We start from the raw sequence: 21,136 nt of genomic DNA, 5'->3' as shown, positions 1-21,136 counted from the left end.
TGTTTCCGGTGACTTGGAGCTTCGTTTACGTGTAAACCAAAGGCTCAAACGCATTGAAATATCACCGTTTTTGCTACGTGTAAACGGGGCCTCAGACTACCCTAATCCTAACCTATACCCATTTGCAATCCTAACCCTAAAACCAAATTATCAGTTTGTAAACTTGTACAAACCTTTAAGAGCCCTCACGTATAGCAGGCTTTAGCAGACCAATAAAAAAGGAAAGGCTTGTACCTGTAGTTTATCCTCATAATTGACCTCCTCTTTATTGGGGCGCAGCTCTTGTGTCAGGTTGAAGGAGCTGGCCACGTGCTCAGGAGACACAAAGTCATTGATGACCTGAACACAGCTATGGAGGTTCTGGACCTAATAAACAGGAAAGGAGAGATAACAGAAAGTGTCATATGGCAAGCACCTAAACTGATGGATAATTAACACAATCATGAGCAAAATAAAATGTAATTTACATCTTGTCGTAGCTAGAAATACAGCAAAGCATCATTGTGCAAAAGCTCATCAGTTTATTAAGAAAGAGCAATAAGGAAGTATACAACAAATTTTAAATATATTAAGTTTGGACTCTGAATATAGACCTATGTGATTTGTGAAATGTGGGTAAAAAAAATATGCTCTGATGCAACACAAAGTTGTGACGCTATCAAACAATTAAGTGCGGTGTTACCTGTCTTCCTTATTCTAAAAAAAAAAATCCCAACAAATCCCATGTCTGTGGCCATTATCACCAAGTTCACTAGTTCCTACTCAAGACATAAATCTTTGAAAGGGTTAACAACTATATTGTTACATTTTTTAAAAGGCATTTTTAAAAATAATAATTAAACAAAACTGTAGGTCTTAACAAACAGGAGGAAAGTGAACATTTGCTGAGAACTTTTTTCAATGGCAGAATAATCCACATTTGATGATCTATTGCAGATTTCTGGCAGCAGGACGGTGTATGTAGGAATGAGTCAAAAGTATGAGTTCATCATAATCACCCAGTTTCCCTACTGTGGATCAACAATGTACTTTGAATTGATTTTTAGCAATATTAGAACTCTGTGGCACAGAAGAATAACATGTGTCAGGCTTTGATTCACACACAGAACTTGTAAGTAGAATACATTCATTATTGGTTTGGCTTTCCTATTGGGAACGTACACTTACGTCAGGGTCTCAAATGGAGAACTCTCTCTGTGATTCATGTTAATGTAAAACAAAACTAATAGACAACCAGTGTATGCCACAGCCTAGTAGGAGAAAAATATTTTCATGTTCTGTCCAGTGAAGTGATCTGTGTTTATATGTGTGTAGTATTTCTAAATACCTGGTGCATGGAACCTGCTGGTATAAGGACAGAGTCTCCCAGGAATTGAACGACGGTCCAGCCCTGAACTCCATGCTCATCCAACAGACGTTGCCGCTGCTTCCTGCTCAGGTACCAGCCCTGCTCTCTGATTGGGTCCTGGTCATGTGACAGGTCCAATCCTTGTTCCTTACAGAGCTGAAGTTGTGATTGGTAAAGGGGAGGAAAAGGGTTTGTGAAGTAAACGTTGCACTGAAAGTGACTGTTCTCTTTTGAGGTTGTTGCAGTTATTCACGATCTGTATACGAGTGCTGACCTTTTGCAGGAACTCTCGAAGTTTGTCCATGTCTCTGTTGAGGTAGATGTGCCACAGCGCCCCTGGTGTTTCACTTGAGTCTTTCAGCCTCCTTCGAACCCCCTCATCGAGATCCTCCTCCTCCAGACGCTTCAACACACCTATAATCAGACACATAAACTCATGTTTCCAAATAACTAGTCCTTCATTATTTAGTCTTTTAGTCAGTCAAAAATACATCTGGCAAAACTAAACTATTTAGTTTATGCTGACATGACACACAGTAAAGTAAGCAAACCTTCCCTTAATAAATACTCCACATTATTTGGAAGTCTTACCAGTTTTGGACAAGACTCCATTGCCTTTGGCTACTCCAACATAGACCAGAACAGAGACCACATCTGAGACTTCCACATGGAGGTTGGCAGTCCCAAAGTCCTGGTCCTGAGATGCAGCTACACCTATAGTGAGAGACACAACTGGTTCATAGAAACAAGGCCAGGAACAGTGAAGCATTTCAAAGTACAATTTTAAGATGAGTCTGAAATTGGGAAAACCTGCCAAGTCTATAAAGCTGTACAGAAGGATGAAATATTTTATTTACATATAAGAATATAATTGATATAATAGATAATTCTGGATTATTTTTTATTTACCTATTTTTAATAAAGGCTAGAATAAATAAGGTTTACTTTAAATGTAACTACCTTATTTTGAATTTAATTACTTTAGCCAATTTATCAAGGTATACAGGAAATCATTTTAAGGTTACAATAAAAAAAACACATACAAAAAGAAAACCATAAAAAAGTACACATGAAAATAAATAAGGAAAAAAATGATCTGTTATTAAATAATATTATCTAAATATCACAATAAAAAAAGAAAGCAAGTAAAATCTGGAGTCCCACTGAGTGTGAAACGACACCCAGACAGTCTCAGTCGAGAGCACCTTGGGAGACCTGCATGGCAGCCACAGGAGAGCGACGAAGAGCGAAGTGGGTTCCATTATCAAAGAATAACAAGCTGTCTACGAGCCAGAGAGGCAGCACGCTTGGACTTCATGCTTTCATTATTTATATTTCATTAAATGCATTGTATATAGAGGATGGACTGATAAAACTATGGACTGTCAACATTTACGGGGTGTAAATAAAGCAGTAATACAGTAGCAATGGTGGTGGGACTTTACATGGTGATAACTGAAATATTTGGTTATCAGTTAACTACACATGCACTCCTAACTACATACATACTCATAAATTAATGTACTCAAAGTGTATTTAAGGGAAAAAAAATATCCAACAGTTCCAACTACTAATAGATCAGAGTATCCAGATGTTTTATCAGCTGTAGTTGCCTCAGTCAAGCAAGCTTTGTCAACTGTAGGCTGAGCTATATGACCTGATTGGAAACTATTCATAAGCTGCTAAGCTATCAAATGATTTATCTCCTTGCCTATTTATTTATTAACAGGACGTACAAAGATTTAAACGTTGCCAGCTAACATTCAATCATTGCTTACCATAGGCACAGCAGAGTCTTGGCCCCAGATCTGGCCTGACAAAGAAAGATGGCAGGTGGGAGGCCAGGTTCAGATTCCCCTCTGGATCAGAATACTCTGGCAGGGGTAGGTTCTTCATCAAGTCATCGTATCTGCAACAATTAATCTCTGTTAGATGGGCTTAGGATCAATCTTGTAATTTTTATGCATCTTCAGACTTTACTTAGAAAATAATACATATAATTATTACCGGCAGTTTTAGCATTAACATTAAGGCTGGATAGCTTGAGATTTAAAAGCAAAGAAAAAGATGTAAAAGATATGTGTACCTTGAGGGCATGAGAGCCATAAACTCCTCTCCAGATGGCCAGTCCTTTAGTCTGTAGACCATAGGTTCTCCATCTTTAGACTTTGGCCGCTCTGAACAAGCAAGAAGATTTTAGTTAGACTGATTCCCTGATAGCTTATCAATATCAGTGTTTATAAAACCAATCAAAGTGGAACAGTGAGCTGAACTTACTGGTGATGTCCTCAAATCCGTCCCAGAACTCCTTGATTCCAGAGTTGGACACCACCTGGTCTTTACAGTTGAGGAGATCTCCTTGATGGTCTGCAAACTCCTGGTTAAAGGAGTCAGCCTTCCAAAGACCGGCATTCAGTCGTTTATGGATCCCTGACACCAACACAGGCTGCACCAACACAAAACCAAGTATTTATTTCTCAAGACTTTGCCAATGACATTAGGTTTAGTACAACTGTTCCTGCCCCCTGTAAAGCTTTATTTATATCTCTGTAGTGACTCAGAGCCTACAGAAGTGGCCTATGTCAATTACACCATCAAAGCACAAGTTAGCAGTGGGGCTTCTGTGCTACTATATTCAGTGCAATTCAAATGATGGTGACTGAAACTGGGAGATCATGTTGAAGTTGAAACTAATAAATGTGCAACAACAGTTGCTTTTAACCACATTACTTGAACATAAAAAAAAGAGAGCTGACGCTGGAATTGATTGCACATATACCCCATTTGGTAGAGCTTTGAAAACGAGAAAACAGCGTATGGCTACATTGGAGCTAAAGAGACACTATTACAGCCTATTACTTATTACATTCTGTTTCACAGATTTACTATCTTTAGACAAATCAATATGTCAATAAATCACTATCATCTTTACACCAAGTGGACCAATCACAGTTGCTGTGTACTGTGTCATCATGATGTGTAATTACATTTCTGGGGAGGTGCTCTTCAAGCTATGGTGTAGATTCGAAACACAAGTATAGATCAAGGTTCTGACTGATACCTGTCCTTGTTTCCAGCACTGTCTGAACAGCTTCCAGTTGTTTTGGTTGCGGTGATCTTTGAGCCACAGTAACCGTCTGTTGTTCAACCAGCAGTGAGGAATGTCTGGATACTGATTGGTTGAATCCTCTGTCAAAGCTGTTGTAACAGGTACGGATTTCTTCTTGTCTGGTTTGACAACGTCAGTAAAAGCTGGGGCATTGTTGTTGATGCCTGGGGTGACAGGTTCTTGCTTGATTGACAACTTGGTGGTAATGTTCTGGCGGCTGGCAGGGATTTTATTTTCTACTACTGAAGCAATGATGTCATCAAGGATATTGGGCATGGTCCGCCCACCCTTTCCAGTCTATAGAAAGAGGAAAGGTTATCAACCATAATCAGAAAATATAAATTACAAAGCTGACTCCTTATTAATTTTGAAAAGCTGCAGTATGGACAGGCCAGGTGATAAAACAAGTCTAATGTTGTTGCCACATATGAAACACTCTTCAGAAGAAACAGTGACTAATCAGCTCCAAATCAATAATGTTTAATTACTGACAACAACATAAATATGTGGGCTGTGTACCTGTGAAGCAGTAGAGTAGACGGGTGCAAAGGCAATTCCTGCGTCAGTAGAACCCAGCTTCAGCTTCCCTGCTGTGGTAGTGAGCAGATCTCTGAGTGTGGAACCCTGCTCTGTGCTGTTCGCCACCAGTGAGGTGGTTTTACATTGCTGCAGGACTTCAAGGCTGTCTTCCTCCTTGTCTTCCTTCATGGACTTACCTAGCAGCAGTGATTCCTTGTTTTCTGAAAGAGGAAGGAGGTAGAGCATAAATAGAGGCTAATAATCAGCAACATGCTTTCTGGAGGTGAGATTTATAAAAGTATTTGAGTAAATGATTAAAATCACTGATTTGCTAATTCCTAACTTTCACCTTTCTTTTCCTCTCTGGATTTCTGCTCTGCTAGGTCAGCCAGGAAGTGCAGAGGTGACTGGGACTCTGGTGGGGTGACAGGAGCACTTCCAGCATCACTGCCTGGACTGCTTCCTCCTCCCCCTCCTCCATTAGTTTCTGCCTTGGCTCCTCCTTGATCCGAGTTCTGCTGAGAGCCTGCCTCAGCTTTCACCAGAGACAGCTTGTTACTGTGATTTAGCACATTCTGTAGAACCTGGCAGACAGACACAGAGGTGACAATGAAAAGTTAGATTAACTGGCTGAACTTAATTTGGAAAGGCTTCAAGTCAACAGCAATCATTAAACTCTGTGAGGAAAAGCTTCAACTGCTCCTCCGTCACAGTATACATAGCAACACTATAATTCATATGGTTAATATTTCATCAATCCAGCTAAGATATGTCATAAGTTTGTGTGTTGTTTCATACATGGAATATTAAGTAATTAAGTAAGTAAGCAAACTGGAAAACAATAAATGCACAATTCCCTTTGCATTTAACTGTTTACATGGTTTCATTTGTTGCACATTGTGACAAAAATATTATGCAGGAAACTCAACAAATTCCTTAATTAGACATGCAAGATGGAAACTCTGTTCCCAAATCAGAGTACAGAGTAGTATAAGGGAGTTTAACACTGAGTGCAGATGACAGCCCTCACAACACTCACTAACATTAATGTCCAAAAACAGCAATTTAATTCCTCAATCCCTTAAGAAATATGGTATTTTATTAAATTTCAACCCACAAAATCTGCCCTAAATTTAGTCAATACCAGCTGCAAAATGATTATGCTGTGGGGGCATTTTGTTGGCATGGTTTGCGTCAGGTTTACCCCTCAGAGGGAAGGCTCATTTCTAATCTAAACAAAGTTGTTTTGACTGATCACCTTTATCCTATGATGAAACATTTCTATCCTGAAGGAAGTGTTCTCTTCCAGCACGAAAATAAACCCATCAATACTGCATGAAGGTGCACTGAATCGTTTAATGAGGAGGAATATGATGTGAATCATGCACTATGCCCTTTGCAGTCACTAGATCTTAACTAAATTGAGCAGCTATAGGAGATTTTAGACTGGCGTGTTAGACAGCACTCCACTTTAATCAAAACATCAACTGAGGGAACATCTTTTGGAAAAACGGTCCTCTTAATTAATGGCAAAAAATGAAGAAATTAACCACTTCAACATCGTGACAAATTTTAAACTGAACAATAACATTAACTCATACATGGAAAGTGTCTATAAGTACTCTTTAGATATTCCAAACAAGACATTTGCTGCCTGTTGTGGAAATTCTGGAAGAGGTTGATGTAGTATAAGGAACCCGGCACAGAGAGACATGCCGGAGAGTCAGATGACTTAGGTTAAAATAAGGTTTACTGATATATCAGGAGAAATGACACGAACAGAACAGAATATGAGAACATGAGGTCAAGAACGTATAGAGAAGTTACAGAGCGCACATCTGCTACAAGCACTACATTTACCTTTCTATTGTGACATATAGTGTCCTAGCCCACAACCTGGAATAGTCTACAGTACCTGTGAGACTCCGTTGGTGGCAGGTAGTTTGGTGAGGAGGTTCTGCTTGTTCATGCAGGGACAGTGGGATTTGATGTCATGTTTGTCTCGCAAGGCGTGCATGGACGTCACCAACTCTGTCAGCACTGAAATATCAAAATGATATAGCTGACTTTAAAACTTTGTGTTCTTTTTTTCAGTAGAAAAATCTCGATGGTCATTAGAATGGAACATAATCCTGTCAGTTGAGCTGTAAAATTCAACACATTACTGCAGCAACATGATGCTTCCCCTCTGGATTGGGGTTGCCACCCATAATAAACAACAACAATATAATAAAAAACAAACATATAAGCCACTTCACCCCAAAAGAATAAAAACAAAACACTTTTTATCCATCTTTAATCAATATTAACCACACAATATTCTGCTGTATCTATTCAGGAAATGGCAAAACAAAGCAGCTGAGAGATAAAGGCACATCTGTAGAAAGTGGTGCGAACATGAAGACAAAAAGACACTAGCATGTGCTGTACCTGTTCCAGGTATGATCTGTGTTGGCATGAGGTGTTTGTGATCGTGGGGCTGGCCTTTAACACACTTCAGCCATCCATATAGTTCCTTATCTGTTCACAGAGAGACACAAGTCACACATGGAGTAGACACCTTCGTACTTGTACAAATGGAGTCGTGCCAGTCTGCTACATGGCCGGATGCACTTCCACTCATATTGAACATTGAAAAAACACACAAGGAAACAGTAGCTGACGCTGTAGCACTGTATCAGTAAGTATATCTGAGGTGTGCTGGGCATAGTGTATAAACATAGCTGAGGATTTCTGGAGAAATGAGGACTTCCTACTGTGTTTTGACTCCAGCGGTGAATGTAAGTACAAACAAAGTCAAACAGTGACTTCTTTATTTAAAATTAATTTAATGATGAATCATAATTATATGGATGTTTGAGAATCTTCTTGTGCAGTCTTTCCTCATATTAAATTTTTGTTTTAAGCACCGCTTGTTGTCCTGGCACATGCACAATTGGCATGCTCATAGTGCAGACAGTCCACATGGTCACAAAATTTGGGTTGCACGCGGACGGTCTGTGCGTATCCTTGCAAACTTGGGTGGGCAAAAAAATTCACACATACCCTTGAACCCAAAAAGCATGAATTTTCCTTCAGGTTGCATACACAGTGTAGTACATTTACATGCAGACAAGACACTGGGTTACTTGGAGCAAGGTTGCACAAGAGATATGCATTGCATTAACATGGCTACTGTAATAACTGTGGTCATTTGGATGTAAGCTCTGAAGTATTTGTCAAGCCACGTTCCAATTCACATTTTCTGTTTAGGTTTCCAATTTTTGTTGTTTTTCTGTGAACATTTAAGGGGTGTGAATCATGCAGTATTTAATAAAATCTAAACTTCTTTGGGTGCTGAGGCTCCGGTGCCACCTGTCCAAAGATATACACACTGACCTTTGGAACTCCTTCTTTCTTTGGCCTTGTAGCAGTCCAGGCAGACAACAAAGCCACACTTTTGACAGACCCAATGGATGTTGAAGAGTGTTGCTTCGCATGCGTCACACATTTCCCTCACCCCCCTTACTGCTCTCTTCCACGCCAGCTTGGCTGAAACACACACATCATAAGTTCAAATTAAAAACATAATAATGTGTAGTTAACCACAATGTCAGACATTTGTAGAACAACTCACCATCCTTCTTAACCCAGCTGGCTGCAGTATTCTCAGTCACAACCATCTGACAGAACTTGTCTCCTATGAAGCTGAGGATGTACTTGGCTGTGGTTTGGTCCAGGTGGGTCTCCTCCATCTCCCCAGGGACCCACAGGCTCAGGGCCTCATCATCAAACTGGTCCGGAGTGGAGAAGCCATCCATTCGGATAACTCCATTTTTACTGTAGGAAAGCCTGAATGGGAGGAAACAGGTTACTAGCAAACAGAAAGATGATCTTTCAAGACAACTTGGAAAAACAACATAATAAACATATACTCTTAGACTGACATGCATGATGGAGACAGAGAAAACCTTTTTCGTACACTGCACTCTGGATAACATGTTTGCACGCTGTTTGAATTGTGGCTGAACTTGTCTTGTTACTAGAAGTAGTAGTGGCAAACATTAAATTCTGTTTCATGGCTCCACATGAAAAAGAATGGTCACAGGAGCAGACAAATCTGACTGTAAGAGGTCAAAGATAAAAAAGATATAGTAAAATCAGTGGTCAACAAAAAATTAGTGTTGCACCAGTAATTGGATGGTACAGAAAAAGTCATAGTACTACACTGAGCCATGGTGGCTGTCTTCCTAAAATGACGCCATGGGTAGTGCGCTACTTGCACAATCTAGCTCTGAAAAACAGATGGGCAAGTGCTTGGCACAAGGGGTAACAATGGAAATCAGAATTACTGTGAGCACTTAGTCAGAAAGTTGTTGCATAATGTCATCAAGAAAAAAAAAACAGTACAAATCTGCAAGATGAACCTTTCTCTGAAAAATTGTAAATAAGAATGATGAATTTTGGGAGCACATTTCTTTCCAAATGAGACAAAGAACCACCTTGACCAAAACTACAGAAGCGATTGTATAGACTTGACAGTAAAGCATGGAGGAGAGATTATGGTTACATGAGGCAGTATATGTGCAAAATGTGATGGGGAGATGGCATTTATGGAGGGCACCATGAATGGTGGATATACCAAAATACTGGCTGACAAGATAGCTCCCAGTTTGCAGAATCAAGCTGAAACAGAAACAATTAGCACGATAACCACGCTAAAATCACAGAAACAAACAACAAAGTGAAAACTGGCCAACCATTTAACCTGACTTGGATTCAACAGAACAAATTTAGGGTATTTTAAAGAGTAAAGCAACACAGCCCCATCCAGCAAAGAGCATCTAGAAAAAATTATCTTTGAAGAATAGCAGAACATCGCTCTAGGAATCTGTGCAACGCTGGTATTCTTCATGTGGAGGAGGATTGAGTCTGTCATTGAAAATGAAGGTGGACATTTGATGTATTAAAAAAATAACTGTAGTAATGAAAGGTGTACTGACTTTTGTTGAATTGAGTTCCTACTGTGGGGCATGTATGTGATACAATTTTAAATCATTTGACATCTAAGTGATATTGCACATGAGGTGTGCTCACTTCTGTTGTATACTGTATTTCTTCATTATGATTTACATGCCCGTATTGGTAATACTCACACATGGTAATATTCATGTCAAAAAAGTAGGACATATGCAATTCCTTAACTGGTATGAGTCACAGAATGACTGAATAGATGGATGAGAGGATACTTTGCTTGACAAGACTATCTTCTGTAAAAGCATCATTTTCTTTGGTGTCCTTAAATAACCCAGTCGGCTTAGGTGAATGTTTATGAAATCCCAGTCTACTGAGCCAGACAGGGAGAAGGTGATTTAAGGTGAGACAGCAAGAATTACAAGATGAGATGTAGAGAGGAGGGTGGAGAGAGAAAGAGAGAGAGGGAGTGATACTGCAGCAGCAGTTCTGCAGTGAGTCAGTAAGGTAAAGATTATAGAGCAGAAAATCCTCTTTGGCAGACTTACCCTGTTAGATCCCAGACTGCAGCTGCTGTGGCTGCTTATCCAACTCAAGTGTATGTGTGCTGTGCATTCACAGTCAATGTGTGCATAAGAGAGGCAGTCCTTCAAAAATAGACCACCTTACTTCTCTCTTGTCTTTACTTCATCTCTCAAAAAAGCAAATCCAATGCTCACTGTGTTTAAACTAAACTGCATTGAGGGTAAATGCATGGCAGTAAATCATGGAGGCATTTTTGTCCTTGAGGGGGATCAAAGCTCATTCCAACTGTAAGTTTTCCAGGAATACAAGAATGTCTGGCTATGTTTACATTATGTGCTGAAAAGTCAACCTTTTGCCTCCAAGTGACAATGATTTTTTTTATTTTTTTTCAAATAGTGTGAACAAACCAAAAAAATGTTGTTTTTTTCATATTAAATCTAAGACACTACTATATGTGGTGCTAGATTGGATTCATATCAGATGTGTGGCTGTGCGACTGCTGTCAAACAGGTCAGATTGCAAACATGTACTGCTTTAATGTCTCCCTGTAAAAGGGGATAAATTGAGAGTCAGGAAGTTTAAAATTTGTTGGAAATTTATAGAAAAGCTCCTATTCATGCCAAACTGGAAGGAATTTAATATTGAATGTCCATTTTAGCATAGCCCTGCAATCGATGCTGAATGCATGCAGCTCATATTACAGTTTAATCCGTGCAAGCGTGGCAGTTTAGGACCTTGGTGGTGTTCACACCATAGTTAGGTACATGTCACTTACAAAAACGAATCTGAACCTTCAAAACAAAAAGATCAAATGTGACTAAGGAATGGAACTGTGCACTATTAAGTGTATACTGCATGTGCATGTTGAGTGGATAGATGCAAGGCAAAGAAACAAAAAACAGACCAAAACCAAAACCCAAATCACCAGAATTCAGACAAATTGGGAAACAAGTGTGTAGAGTGAGAATTTTACCGTCTGAAATAGTAGAAGCGACAGAAGACGGGGGAATGTGCCGGCTCCTCGCCCTTCTTGCTGCGAATCACCCTGCACTCTCGACACTTCTGTAAGTTGGGTCCTATTTCTGAGCACGAGTCATCCTGCAGGAAAGACTCCCCCGTCTGCTTCAGCTTCTTCACCTTTCTCCAGTCCTTCAGCACAGAGCGGGGGATTCCATCTGAATAGTGCAAATTATTAAGTCATTAATGATACATAGGTTTTACTATGAGATTAATAAAGAGTTTATTTTTTTCCTCCATAGGATTTGTTATGTACAACAACAAAAGTGTATTAGTTGCTTTTATTGTTCTTTTATCCTGTAAAGCATCTTTGAGTTTTTGAAAAACGCTATACAAATAAAATGAATTATTATTATTATTATTATTATTATTATTATTATTGTTATTAGTAGTAGTAGTAGTAGTAGTAGTAGTAGTAGTAGTAGTAGTAGTAGTAAAAGTATAGAAAAACAGCCTTGTATTACCTGAGAAAATATTTAGAAATGACCCCAAATGCTACAGCAAATAGCAACAATATAAGACTTACTGCTGCTGGCAAGTTTGAGCTTCGTCTTCTCTCGGGCTGATCTGAAGATACCGTTGGGCTTCATGTCATCTTCGTCTTTTTCATTGTCTCCTTTCTTCTTGGCCATGTCATTCTGTTTCTTCTTGTAGGTTGGTTTAGGCTGACGCTTGGCTCGACCCTCCATCTTGCTCTCACTGGTGTCAGAGTCATCTCCTGCACTCTCTGAACCAGACTCGTATGAGCGTTTGCCTCTTGCCCTTGATAAAGGAGTTGCTTTTCTCTCCTCCCCACCGCCTCCTCCTCCTGCTGCTGCTCCTAACAACTTCTCCTCCAGCTGTCTCTCTCTCTCAGCTTTGCTTCCACTGTCTTTGCTCATCTCCACCTCACTGGATGTAGAGGCGCTGAGGTTTACTGTACAGGGTTTGATAATTTCTGACATGGCTGTGGTGTTACTTGTGCTGGTAGTGGTGCTGGGTAGCTTCTCTGCTTTAGCACTGGTGGAGCACGTAGTTGTAGTTGTGTTTCTGTCCTCCTCAGAGTGCCGAGTTAACCAAGCTTTCTTGAGCTTGTGGTAGTTAGAGGGCTGCCCGCAGCTTGATGAGGCTGATCCAGAGGACTGGCCATTAGGCAGCGGGCTGGATTTGCCTGGCGTTGTGCTCCCGCTTGCTGAGTTGCTGCTACTGCTGTCAACTGAGGATGAGGAGGCTTGGCTCGAAGAGGGTGGAGGGGGGGAGTTGTGAATGGGAGTTTTGTCGATTGAATCTACAATTAGGGTGGAATTTCCAGATGTGGCTGTGGGAGCAGTGGGGAGGCTGCCTCTGGACTGAGCTGCAGCCAAAGCAGCTTTGTGCTTCTTGAGGTGGATAAAAGAGGGAGAGTAAGGCTGACTAGAGCCAGAAATGGAGCTAGGTATTGGGGTGAGGCTTGGACTAGGCTGGGGTGTTCCTGCTGAACTAACTGGAGGCAAACACATTCCTGGTGATGTGGTACGTGAGCCAAAGCTGTCCTGGTGCTCTCTGTCTCTCTCCAGTCCTGAATGGCTGAGCATGCGGCCACCAAAGCCTGTTTTAAAGGCTGTAAATGCACCCCGATCAGAGACTGAGTAGCCTGACTCTGAGGGGGCTGTCCCACTTCTGTTTTGTATACCAAAAGCTGATGATGTTGAAACGGCAGTCCTGCACACAGAGTTTGCGATGCTGGCTCCTATAGGTCCCTGCATGCCACGCATAGAGGTCTTCTCATATTGGATGCACTTATCATCCAGGTTCGAGTTGGGCTGGATAACCCTGCCAGTTCCTGGCTCTCTAGCATTTTCACCAAGTCTTGGACATTCACCCTGAACTTTGGATGGGTAAAACCTCCCCTGGGGGAGCTCCTTATGAATAATAGCACCAGATTTGTTAGCACCAACAGGACTGTCATACTTCGTAGATGCAGATGGACGTACAATGACTGATGCCATTGCTGCTTGGGGCTTGCCCCTTGACAGCCCTTTCTCTCCAGAGTACACAACTCCTCTGTCCTGAATCATCTCTCCGCCTCTCCACCCATCAGTTGATGAAGTTATAATCTCTCCACTGACAGCAGAGGCCACAGAGGTGATGGCAGCAGCGTTTCCATGACCTTTGATGTCCCTGAGTTCCGGCAGCAGTGTGGGGGGCTTCTGCTGCTCCACTGATGTTTTGCTACCAGCTGCCACCAAGCTGACTGGCTGAATGGGTGTGAGGGTTGGTGGTGACAAGCGTCCACCATAACCTGCTCTTTCCCTCTCCCTTTCTTTCTCTCGCTCTCTCTCTCGCTCTGCAGCCTCTTTGCGTTCCAGAGCATGCTGTGTGGGCGGATGGAAGACAGGCGCTCGGTGGAGAGAAGGCATTGCCCTGAGCTGGTGTTGCTGCTGCTGTTGGTGGTGATGATGGTGGTTGGAGGCTGAGGATGAAGAGGACGATGTAGAAGAGGAAGGAGAAATGGCAGGGCTACGGCGTTCTATCCTGTCTACACTTGTGTGGTGCTGATGCTGCTGTTGGACTAGTGTCACCTGCTGGCTGAGCTGCTCAGTGATTTTCCCTGCTAAGCCTTCTCCTCCCTCTGGCTGGTGTTTAATGAGGGGAGGGGGCTTACAAAGGGAGGCTTTGGAACTGTAACTGCCAAGTGACAGAGATCCCTGGCTTGGCACAGCAGCCCCGACACTGGCCACAACCCCTGGGGCTCCAACTGATACTTTATTGTAGTAAGAACTGAGCTCCTTGGAGGGGTAGAGTCGAGGGGGCTCATTCACAACACTGTTTGACAGTGTGGTGAAGTAGTTGCTCTTCTCGGACTGGATGGCATGTGGATGGGCGTGGCTGGCCTTGGAGCTTGGAGAGGCTAGAGCTGGTATTCGAACAGGGAAGGTTGGATCTCTGTTTCTCTCTCTGTCCCTGTCCATCCCGGGGTCACTGGCACGCTGGATTTTTGCAGTGAAGGGAGCAACCTCAATGCTCTCTTTGAGGATTTGCCGATTCTCTTCTTTGTATTTACTTGCTCGGTCTGCTGCCTGAACTGCATCCTGGGAAAGAAAACACAGCTGCTCTAAGAAATGATTTTCACATTCGTCAGACAACTACATCAGACCTGCTTCAGGGTTGTTTGATTTACATTTAAACCAATATACAGTCTGACTGATAATTTACCACTGGATGTCATTGTATGTTTCAATTTTGATGGGAGGGGTCACTGCCAACCAACAGAGATATAATTGAAGAGGCTGATAGACATTTCTCTTTTGCATCTGCTTTAAGAAATAACACAAATGTTTCGAGGTTTATCTATTAAAATGCACACTCAAATTTAAGATGTTAGTGCTGTTTTTAAAATTGCATGCATTTAACATGTACATAATTTTTCTGCATTTAAACATGTGTAACAATACCACTAATCCTAATACCAATACTGCTATTAATAAAGACAATAACAATATTGTGAGTTTTCAACCAGTGTGAGTGTTGACATGTACTTGTGCATTTGTCAGACGGGCCTTGTTGTGGGAATCTAGGTAAAGGCGATGTAGGTGGACATCTTTTCCTGTTGGGGTGCGACTTCTGTCCGTCTGCTCCTGCTTCAGCGGCCCTAATGCCAATGTCCTGATGGGATCCACAAAGACTTTCTTATCCACATCTCTATACACAAACAAGTAAAACATTAAATGTATTCAACAAGTTTTTACCATACATTTTTACACAGTTAAACAGGATATGAAAGCCATTTTAGACAGTTGGTTAGCTGAAAAGATTTACCACTCTGGTTTGTCAATGCTTCCCAGTCTGGTTTCCTGTTCTACTGAAAAGCTGCAATTCAAGTTGTATCAAAGGAGATACAAATTTCTGTGTGTGAAATCTACTTCTGTCTGATAAATGCAAGAAATTCAAGTACAGTCAAGCGAGACGAGATTGACCAAACACTCAAAACAAAAACAATAAAACGGCTAAGAGTCAAGTGTCAATTTAAGCAGCACACCTCAATTAAATCAAAATGAGAAAAATATGGTAATCAAACATTAAACCTACGAATCACTTGACAAAAAAAAAGCATAAGTATGATGCTATTATAATTTAGAACTTAGAATGCAAAAGGGGATTTAGGCTATTTGTACAGTATCAAGATATTACTGCCTGTTTGACAAATTTCAATGAACATGACACAACTAAGCTAATGAAAGAAACAACTGATGTGTGATGTTATCTCTTTGATGCTGTGTGTTTGTGTGTAAGGGTATTCAGTGGTGTCTAAACAATGGCCGGTGGTTACATAACCAGGGCAAAGGCTGCTGAATGAACAGCATTCTGTCTGAACTGTTTTAATATTGGATTAGCTCCACTTCACTTGATCTGACTGACCTAGCATTCCCTGTCTGTCTCTCAGGGCTAACTTAATACTGGTCTGTGTGGGCTATCTGAACACTGAGCTTTTCAAAAGTAAGAGCATTCAGTTCAAATGTGCAAAGCAAATATCCGGTGCCCTCTCTCTCCCCTGTGCTAGTTCTTTCAGTTCAGCTTCGCAGTCCGTCACTGCTATTCTTAAGACAAAGGAAATGTCAAGTGTTCCCACTGACTTTCACTCTTCCTATACTGCAGACATTCACTATCGAATTTTATGAGTGAAAAAAATGTAGACATCGTTTTAGCTGTACACTTGTTAACAGTCGCCCTTTTAAAATATGTATTGAACTCACCATAGAATTAAGTTAATGTGTGTGCCTCAGTTAAATAACTCTAATGCAGTTCCTTTCAGAAAAGAAGCTTAATTCATACAGTTCAAGGAAATTCAAGTCAGATATTATATGGAGTAAACCACTGAGCAAAAGCTTGACCTTGTTTGGTTGGTGTCAAATTGATGAATTCTTGACTGAAGCCAGTCCAGCATTTTGAAAGGAACTTTACATGTAACTGATCTTTGAACTTACTCTTTATGAACATCCATGCTGGCCTTTGACAATGGAGGGCTGGTGTGTGTGTTGATCTTGACAGGGGGGCGGTGGGCATCAGCGCTGGCTGGCCGGACAGGAACGTGACTCAGCAAACCCAAACCGTCACCAGCACTACCAGCAGCCTGGTGCAACCATGGACTGGCTGTGTTCTGCACACAGCACACATCATTACCATTAAAATAATACACTACAATGTGACATCAACAGACAAAAAAAATCTGGTCTTAGTCATGTCATGTCTTAGAACAAAAACAACAAAAGCAGCTTAACTACTCTATAGTAGAAGTAACAATATTGAAATTTTAATTAATCTGTAGTGGATATGGTCTAACAAGGATAATGTCATTTAAACCACTGCATGTATGAAAAGAAAAATCCTTGAATCCCTTTTTGTTCAGTTTTTGCTGATAGTGTCTCTGCTTAGGAGGCATGTCTGTCAGTCAGAACAGAGTGGTAAAGTTAAACTTGTAAAGATGTTATGGGTACTCCAAATAGCATTATCCACATGCTAAGAGGTACAGCAAAGCTCACAGTGATAGCCTTAGCACCATTGACAGAATAAGTTCCAGCTACAATGACACCAACAAGTGAATTATTGTGGCATTTTTGTGTAGTAAGAAAAACTAGGCATGTTTGTGGAAGATTGGGGTGTTTATTGCAACTTCAGTGGAGGTGCTTGGCTGTGCTCATGCGCTTGTCTGTCCCTCTGTTTAAACATGAGCTGTCAGGGATTGGCTGATACTTGTGATGTGTAACTAATCAGACAGAGCTTTGGGTGGGCCTGTGAGACCAGAGGGACTACAGAAAGAGAACAAGCTACATCAGAGCCGAAGTATCGCATTTACTATATTTAGTAACAATTGTTTGATAAAAATAATGATACTGATAATCGAAAAAAAAGCCAAATGTCAGCCTTGGTAATCAGTCAGGCCGATAATCTGTTCATCCCTAGTACAAATGTATTGTGGACGTCTGTAACATCACACTGTCCCTCCACTGATTTCCGATGTTCACACTGTTATGAAAAACAAACTGTTGAGAGTCACACATGAGCATAAGAATCTGATCTGCCTGCAGCTAGGACATTGTGCAGCAATAATGAATATACAAGCCAGTCTGAGCAAATTTTAACCAGACTCTCATTGAACTGACACCTAGAGAGACAGGCTGCAGTGCTGATGTAATGCAAGGACAGATCCTAGATTTCTTCCACAGACTATAAATAATGGAGCACCCCTGGGGAAAGGGTGCCTTTTAATTTAAAACTGGACGTTTGAAGACGCATAGCTTTAAGCCCTATGCCCATAGAAAAGTACATTTAACTGAATATTTCAAACAAAGCTTTTTAGGAGCCGTAAGTGTCCAGTGACCAAATGCAGAAAGTGTCACCAAATGTCTTGACTTGTCGTGTTTGTGTTAGTTAACACTGACAAAGCACGTTGAAGCTCTTCATGTACAATTTGGCACTACTGGTTAGAAGGTCAGAATTTGGGAATGTGTCTGTCTGTTTTGGTGATGGTCCAATACACTGTACATGAATAGGCACTTACTGCAGGTAAGATAAGTCAAATGATGTTACAATCAGTAAAGTCAAGTACTGCACAGGTAAAAATGAACAACTGACCATCTTAGTATAAACTGTTCTGTCAAAAATAACTGAAAGAACGAGTAGAATGCTCAGAGAGCACATCTTCTGCCAAAGATAAACCCTATGTCGTCACTTTAACAAAAATTGTCTGTATAAGCACCACAATTGTAACGACTTTTCACCTCACCACCAAGTATCATTAAATTGGGTTTGATAGTCCAGACAGACAGATGGCTTGTCTGGCGAACAAACAGCACTGATCACATTCCTTTGTCATCTTGGCAAAGAATAATAAAGGTGGACAATTCCTCAAACCCTTTCCACCAGCCAACAGTATCCGTTATGAAAATGTAATCCACACACCAGCAGAGTGTGGCACATTTGGCACCACAACATTCTCCAAATGGCTAAAATGGTTGCAGCACTGTGCTTTTTTTACTGTATCAAATTTAGCAGAGTTCAGAATTGATACAACACGTTCGATAAGATCCGTGTCTACTGACTCATTCAAGAGGTGCTAAAGCAAAAACATGCATTTTTGGAAACACATACAGGCAAATATCAGATTTCAAAATTCTTCCAAATATCCTTTATCCATAGTTTAATGTTGGTCATTTTGGTTGTACAGCTGAAGAGTAATTACTGATTAAATTTTGGTATCCTTACTCAGATTGGAAGTCCAAAAAATAGACTACAAATTAAGGGGTTAAAAGCCCTGCTACATCTCATTTGGCCTCTTTTTGTCATCCCTGTCTCCCTGTAAATCTCCCTGTCTGCCAAATGTCTCCATCACATCTATCCCTTTACTTTGCTAATGTTCAATGTTAGTCCAGCAGAAATTGTGACAGCATTACATAGACCCTCAACCACAGGTTAACATGAGTACACAGGTTAACATGAGCACACTTACCCTCCTGAGAGAGGCTTCAGAATTTACAGTGACAGGATTGTCCGGGTGAACCCACTTAGCTGTTGGGGGCAGGTTGAGTCCTGGGGGGTAGGACGGCGGTGTTCCATTGGGGTACTGCCAAAGGATGGGGTATAGGCCAAGCCCTGCTGCCCCGCTGTGAGCCTGGGCTAGAAGAGGCGGTGGAGGGGGGCCCTGACCCTGAAAACAAAGGGGCTTTATTAGCTTATCATCTTTGTGACAGGATGTTGTAAACTGCCAACTGTCATATCGTAATTGGTTAAACTGGAACAGGAGGCAAAATTACAATTCCCCCCCTCCCTGCCATGACAGTCGCATGTACATATCAGGAGTCAGACCTGTAGGAACTGCTGTTGGTGTGCAGCTGCTGGGTGAGGCAGGGCGAGATGACCCAAACCGCCTGGGCTGTCAAGGCGGGGGTGGCCCCCAAGAAGATTGGCTGTAGGAGGGGGCATGGCTGGGAGCACCCCTGGGGGTAAAAGGTGTGGGTGAGGTAGGGCAGAGGTGTGAGGAGGGGCAAGGAGGTGGGAGGCAGCATGGGGGTGTGATGCAGGAGTGAGGCAGGGGGAGTGGGGGGAGGGGGAGTGCAAGGTGTGCAGATGAGAATGGAGATAGGCTGTCACATGGTTGGAAGAGACTGTTGCAGATGCAGAGTTCTCTGTGTCAGAGCGAACCAGTGCTGGATCCCTGTAAACAGTGAAGGTCTCGTTCTTATCGATGATCAGCGGACTCTTGGTGCTGCTACACGTATTGACTCCACTTGACTCCGACCGTGGTGGCACTGGCTTGAAACCAGACCGCTGAGGTTCTACCGACTCTAATTTAGAGGGTAAACGGCCTGTTGGAGGTGGGGAGGTATCCGAGTACCTCGGTATTTTATGTTTAGAGACCTCTGGGGAGGTGTTGGGTTTAGGTTTAGAGACATCAAGCATGCCTGGGTGAGGCTTAGCTTTAAGGAGGTCAGCTGGGTTTGTGTTAGGGTAGGAGTGGCTCAGAGAGTTGTTGGGGTGCTGGGATTTTTGTTTTAGGGAGTCGAGCTGAATGGAGTTGGAGTTTGGGTTGGGGCTCATTTTGGATTTGGCTAGGTCAGTAGGGGGGACTGTGTTCATCTTGTGTGGGGACGGTTGCTGCTGTGGGTGTTTTCTCGTCTCTTCAGATAAAGATGGACTCTTGATGCCAGGGTTAATAGATGTGTAGTGTTGCAGTTGTTGTGTGTGCTGCTGCTGCTGATGAAGATGATGATGATGAGGAAGGACCGTTTTCTCCTTCTCCACCAGCAACACGTTTTCAGTCATCGATGTGACAGGCCTGAAAACACAGCACAGAAGAAACTGTCTTACATCTGTACATAGTAAAGTATTGTTTTTTGTTTGTTTTTTTTTACTGTAAATTAGTATATTAAAAAAAAAAAAAGTTAATTAGTAAAAGAATGGCATACAAACACAATCTCAATTTCAGCCACATTTTTCCCAGCTATATTACACCTTATGCCCTCAGAGCAGGAGCTTTTGGAATGATTGCAGGTCCAGGTCCATGGAGATGAGGCTTTTTAAGAATTTAGGCTTTAAGGGTTTTTTTTTCATGCAAAAGGCTTGTTCTGATTCAACCGCTGATCTGTTTACTTACAACTTAAACAATTTTTATTTTTTTAATGTATTTTTGTGTGACAGAGCCAGTTGGCTTACCCCAGTACAATGAATGACCTCTAAAGTGTAATGTAAATTAAGCCTTTTCAGACATACACGTAATTCCATTAATCTAATGGCAATTTAATGTGTCGGCTTCTTATCTGAATGTACACCTCAGTCACGTTTCCGTAAAAGTTGCGCCGACAATCTTTCTAGGTTGTACCTAGGTTGAACCTTTCAGCAAGTCTGAACTGAGCAGTCACATTATAAATAGGCACACACGAGCGGTGGTACTTTGAGTGGTGTGAAATGTTTGAGGAAGGATTTTTGCAAATTTTAGCACCAAAATCTCAACACACCTTTTTCACACTCAACAATTTAAAATCTATTAGGCAAAGGAATGAAAAGTTCATGATAATTAAACCTGACTGCAATGAGAGCAAACACAGACAATTTAAAAATTAATGATACTCACCAATAATAAATGTAATGATTTTTTTTGTTCGTTTTTTTACAAGATGTTAAGAGGAACTAAAGTTTGTTTCTTCCAGCCT

At 41.5% G+C, this 21,136-nt stretch overlaps 1 protein-coding gene across 2 annotated transcripts in view; it reads right to left on the bottom strand.

Moving 5' to 3' along the window:
• jmjd1cb (jumonji domain containing 1Cb) overlaps window positions 1-21,136 on the bottom strand; it is a 143,219-nt gene that overhangs the window by 4,521 nt on the left and 117,562 nt on the right. The window contains exons 11-30 of one of the 2 annotated variants that reach the window (XM_008279310.1): window positions 19,293-20,262; window positions 18,937-19,134; window positions 16,415-16,587; window positions 14,969-15,131; window positions 11,998-14,521; window positions 11,428-11,629; window positions 8,593-8,807; window positions 8,355-8,507; window positions 7,407-7,496; window positions 6,892-7,016; window positions 5,326-5,560; window positions 4,977-5,197; window positions 4,410-4,754; window positions 3,626-3,794; window positions 3,435-3,525; window positions 3,127-3,257; window positions 1,940-2,062; window positions 1,623-1,762; window positions 1,328-1,504; window positions 235-366 (exon numbers count right to left, since the gene is read on the bottom strand). In XM_008279310.1, the coding sequence (XP_008277532.1) occupies window positions 235-366; window positions 1,328-1,504; window positions 1,623-1,762; window positions 1,940-2,062; window positions 3,127-3,257; window positions 3,435-3,525; window positions 3,626-3,794; window positions 4,410-4,754; window positions 4,977-5,197; window positions 5,326-5,560; window positions 6,892-7,016; window positions 7,407-7,496; window positions 8,355-8,507; window positions 8,593-8,807; window positions 11,428-11,629; window positions 11,998-14,521; window positions 14,969-15,131; window positions 16,415-16,587; window positions 18,937-19,134; window positions 19,293-20,262 (6,577 nt within the window). The remainder of the gene's footprint in view (window positions 1-234; window positions 367-1,327; window positions 1,505-1,622; window positions 1,763-1,939; window positions 2,063-3,126; window positions 3,258-3,434; window positions 3,526-3,625; window positions 3,795-4,409; window positions 4,755-4,976; window positions 5,198-5,325; window positions 5,561-6,891; window positions 7,017-7,406; window positions 7,497-8,354; window positions 8,508-8,592; window positions 8,808-11,427; window positions 11,630-11,997; window positions 14,522-14,968; window positions 15,132-16,414; window positions 16,588-18,936; window positions 19,135-19,292; window positions 20,263-21,136) is intronic. The other variant, XM_008279311.1, reaches the window with a different exon arrangement.

This window comes from Stegastes partitus, unplaced genomic scaffold (genome assembly GCF_000690725.1).
Source record: "Stegastes partitus isolate 25-593 unplaced genomic scaffold, Stegastes_partitus-1.0.2 Scaffold154, whole genome shotgun sequence".
Classification (NCBI taxonomy): Eukaryota; Metazoa; Chordata; class Actinopteri; family Pomacentridae; genus Stegastes; species Stegastes partitus.
The sequence above is the reverse complement of the archived record's forward strand: the minus strand, read 5'-3'. Positions and strand labels throughout refer to the sequence as shown.